Here is a 4567-nt window from a genome sequence, read left to right on the forward strand (position 1 = left end):
CAGACTCTTCTGAAGAAGCAGACAGTGAGACAGGCTCTTCTGAAGAAGCAGACAGTGAGACAGACTCTTCTGAAGAAGCAGACAGTGAGACAGACTCTTCTGAAGAAGCAGACAGTGAGACAGACTCTTCTGAAGAAGCAGACAGTGAGACAGACTCTTCTGAAGAAGCAGACAGTGAGACAGACTCTTCTGAAGAAGCAGACAGTGAGACAGACTCTTCTGAAGAAGGAGACAGTGAGACAGACTCTTCTGAAGAAGCAGACAGTGAGACAGACTCTTCTGAAGAAGCAGACAGTGAGACAGACTCTTCTGAAGAAGCAGACAGTGAGACAGACTCTTCTGAAGAAGCAGACAGTGAGACAGACTCTTCTGAAGAAGCAGACAGTGAGACAGACTCTTCTGAAGAAGCAGACAGTGAGACAGACTCTTCTGAAGAAGCAGACAGTGAGACAGGCTCTTCTGAAGAAGCAGACAGTGAGACAGACTCTTCTGAAGAAGCAGACAGTGAGACAGACTCTTCTGAAGAAGCAGACCGTGAGACAGACTCTTCTGAAGAAGCAGACAGTGAGACAGACTCTTCTGAAGAAGCAGACAGTGAGACAGACTCTTCTGAAGAAGCAGACAGTGAGACAGACTCTTCTGAAGAAGGAGACAGTGAGACAGACTCTTCTGAAGAAGCAGACAGTGAGACAGACTCTTCTGAAGAAGCAGACCGTGAGACAGACTCTTCTGAAGAAGCAGACAGTGAGACAGACTCTTCTGAAGAAGCAGACAGTGAGACAGACGGGCGGGCGACCTTACGGCTGACCCTTTGGTATTGACCTATGACCTTTGAGGTGACGCTCTTCCCTTGCTCTGCAGGTGAGGAGTTTGACGTGCGAGCCAAGTGTGTGATCAACGCCACCGGGCCCTTCACCGACTCACTGCGCAAGATGGACGACCAGAAGACCGCAAACATCTGCCAGCCTAGCGCCGGCGTGCACATCGTCATCCCCGGCTACTACAGGTAGGGGGCGCAGGCACCAGCACGCACACACACACACACACACACACACACACACACACACACACACACACACACACAATAAACTACAACCGCAACCGCAGAAAGCCCAGGTGTAGAACAAGGTGTTCCTGGTACTCTGGTCCAATGAAACGTGTGCGACCAGGAGTGAGCTGCAGTGGTTCAGTGGAGTCGAGTCCCAGCTGTGGCTGTGATCCCCTTAATGTTATGGAAAGATCAATTCACAGCATCGAGCAGACACTACTATTTACATTTACATTCAGGGCGTTTAGCAGACGCTTTTATTCAAAGTCGCTTTTATCCAAAGCGACAGTAAGTACAGTTGTCAGAAGAGGGTGAAACAATATATCACTGTGGGTACAGTAAGGATGTTCATAGAACCAAGAGCCAGCACTAACCATCACTAGGTTAACCCGTTCCCCGTATACACTAACCATCACTAGGTTAACCCGTTCCCTGTATACACTAACCATCACTAGGTTAACCCGTTCCCCGTATACACTAACCATCACTAGGTTAACCCGTTCCCCGTATACACTAACCATCACTAGGTTAACCCGTTCCCCGTATACACTAACCATCACTAGTTTAACCCATTCCCCGTATACACTAACCATCACTAGGTTAACCCGTTCCCCGTATACACTAACCATCACTAGGTTAACCCATTCCCTGTATACACTAACCATCACTAGGTTAACCCGTTCCCCGTATACACTAACCATCACTAGGTCAACCCATTCCCCGTATACACTAACCATCACTAGGTTAACCCATTCCCCGTAGACACTGACCATCACTAGGTTAACCCATTCCCCGTATACACTAACCATCACTAGGTTAACCCATTCCCCGTATACACTAACCATCACTAGGTTAACCCATTCCCCGTATACAACAGAGATAGCTAGGGTAAGATGCTAGTTGATTTCTTGAGTGCCAGGACGTCCAACACACAGTAAGTGTGTACATTAAGTGTCAGGACAACACACAGTAAGTGTGTACATTAAGTGTCAGGACAACACACAGTAAGTGTGTACATTAAGTGTCAGGCCAACACACAGTAAGTGTGTACATTAAGTGTCAGGCCAACACACAGTAAGTGTGTACATTAAGTGTCAGGCCAACACACAGTAAGTGTGTACATTAAGTGTCAGGACAACACACAGTAAGTGTGTACATTAAGTGTCAGGACAACACACAGTAAGTGTGTAGGTGTGATATGGATTGTAGTCCCCACCCGTCCAGGGTTCAGTGTTGATGGACCAGCTCCTGGTCGCTGACGTCTGTTTTGAAGCACAACACAACGCTGCCGTGGTTTGTTGATGTTCAGGATCTGAAAGTTCAGACGGAGCTTATTGAGCCAAACGCCCCTTAGAGCTGTGACCCACAGCCAGCATATTCCTCCTCCTCCTCCTCCTCCTCCTCCTCCTCCCTCCTTATCCCCTCCTCCTCCCCCTCCTCCTCCTCCTCCTCCTCCTCCTCCTTCTCCCTCCTTATCCCCTCCTCCTCCCCCTCCTCCTCCTCCTCCTCCTCCCCCTTATCCCTCCTCCTCCTCCTCCTCCTCCTCCTCCTCCTCCTCCTCCTCTTCCCCCTCCTCCTCCCTCCTTATCCTCCTCCTCCCTCCTCCTCCCCCTCCTCCTCCTCCTCCTCCCCCTCCTCCTCCTCCTCCTCCTCCTCCTCCTCCTCCCTCCTTATCCCCTCCTCCTCCCCCTCCTCCTCCTCCTCCTCCTCCCCCTTATCCCTCCTCCTCCTCCTCCTCCTCCTCCTCCTCCTCCTCCTCCTCTTCCCCCTCCTCCTCCCTCCTTATCCTCCTCCTCCCTCCTCCTCCCCCTCCTCCTCCTCCTCCTCCCCCTCCTCCTCCTCCTCCTCCTCCTCCTCCTCCTCCTCCTCCTCCTCTTCCCCCTCACCCCACAGAGAGAGAGAGAGAGAGAGACACTGCCTCGCTGTATAAACTCTTTTTCTGATGGCTGAGCGACAGACCATAATGAGTGGTGTTGTTACAGGAGCTACCTGCTCCTCCAGTAGGGAGGGGGGGCCGTCACCACCTCACCATCAGATAATTCAACAGGGGTTTTTCGTGCCGATACAATAATATGTATTTCGATTCTGCTAAGATTGCGATAAAAAATGATGATTTTTTTTTCGGTGTGGGGTCAAAGGTCAGGGCTGGGCTCCCAGAACAGAACAGAACATCGTTGATGCCAACGAGCTGCAGACCAATCCCCTACAGGCCCCCTGCCAGCGCCGCCCGTGTGCTCCACTAGACTCAGTAGTGGTTTAAAGGGCTCAAGCTTTACTTCAGCACCAGCGTGACGTCAGACTGCAGTGGGCGGGGCTGAAGTGCAGAAGCCCCGCCTCCTGGCTGGGGGGGGGGGGTTGAATTTGCGGACACACGCTCAAAGCGTTCGACCAATCACAGCAGACTGGGCTACTCTGGGAGGCGGGCCTTAAAGCGACGTGACACAAAACGTTTTCGAAAGACGCTGAGATTGGTTCTGCAGAAAGTGTCAGTGTGAGAATAATAAGAGGTGTTTATAACACACAGGCCTGTAGCCCAGTCCTAGTAATACCCAATGAAATGATGAACCCTCAAGAGCCTGATATGATATCTATATCTATATATGATATATATATATCTATATATATGATATATATATCTATATATATGATATCTATATCTATGATATCTATATCTATATATATGATATCTATATCTATGATATATATCTATATATATGATATCTATATCTATGATATCTATATCTATATATGATATATCTATATCTATATATATGATACCTATATCTATATATATGATATCTATATCTATATATATGATACCTATATCTATATATATGATATCTATATATATGATACCTATATATCTATATATATGATATCTATATCTATATATATGATACCTATATCTATATATATGATATCTATATCTATATATATGATACCTATATCTATATATATGATATCTATATCTATATATATGATATCTATATCTATATATATGATATCTATATCTATATATATGATATCTATATCTATATATATGATACCTATATCTATATATATGATATCTATATCTATATATATGATACCTATATCTATATCTATGATACGGGACCTTTGAATGAGTTGAATTGAAGCAGTAGTAAGTGAGCGTGCTGACGGTGTCCTCAGCCCAGACAACATGGGGCTGCTGGACCCGGCCACCAGCGACGGCCGCGTCATCTTCTTCCTGCCCTGGGAGAAGATGACCATCGCCGGGACCACCGACTCACCCACCAGCGTCACGGCGCACCCCATCCCCACCGAGGACGACATCAACTTCATCCTCAACGAGGTCCGCAACTACCTGAGCCCCGACGTGGAAGGTACGCAGCACGCACGCACACACGCACGCACGCACGCACGCAGCACGCACGCACGCACGCACGCACGCACGCACGCACGCACGCACGCACGCACGCACGCACGCACGCACGCACGCAGCACGCAGCACGCACGCACGCACGCACGCAGCACGCA

At 48.4% G+C, this 4567-nt stretch overlaps 1 protein-coding gene across 1 annotated transcript in view; it reads left to right on the forward strand.

Moving 5' to 3' along the window:
* Window positions 1-861: 861 nt before the first annotated feature.
* gpd2 (glycerol-3-phosphate dehydrogenase 2 (mitochondrial)) overlaps window positions 862-4567 on the forward strand; it is a gene marked incomplete at both ends in the record, with an annotated part of 6216 nt that continues 2510 nt past the window's right edge. The window contains 2 exon segments of the mRNA XM_084489119.1: window positions 862-1006; window positions 4220-4413. Of these exon segments, the coding sequence (XP_084345245.1) occupies window positions 862-1006; window positions 4220-4413 (339 nt within the window).

This window comes from Micromesistius poutassou (genome assembly GCF_964030765.1).
Source record: "Micromesistius poutassou genome assembly, contig: SCAFFOLD_1642, whole genome shotgun sequence".
Classification (NCBI taxonomy): domain Eukaryota; kingdom Metazoa; phylum Chordata; class Actinopteri; order Gadiformes; family Gadidae; genus Micromesistius; species Micromesistius poutassou.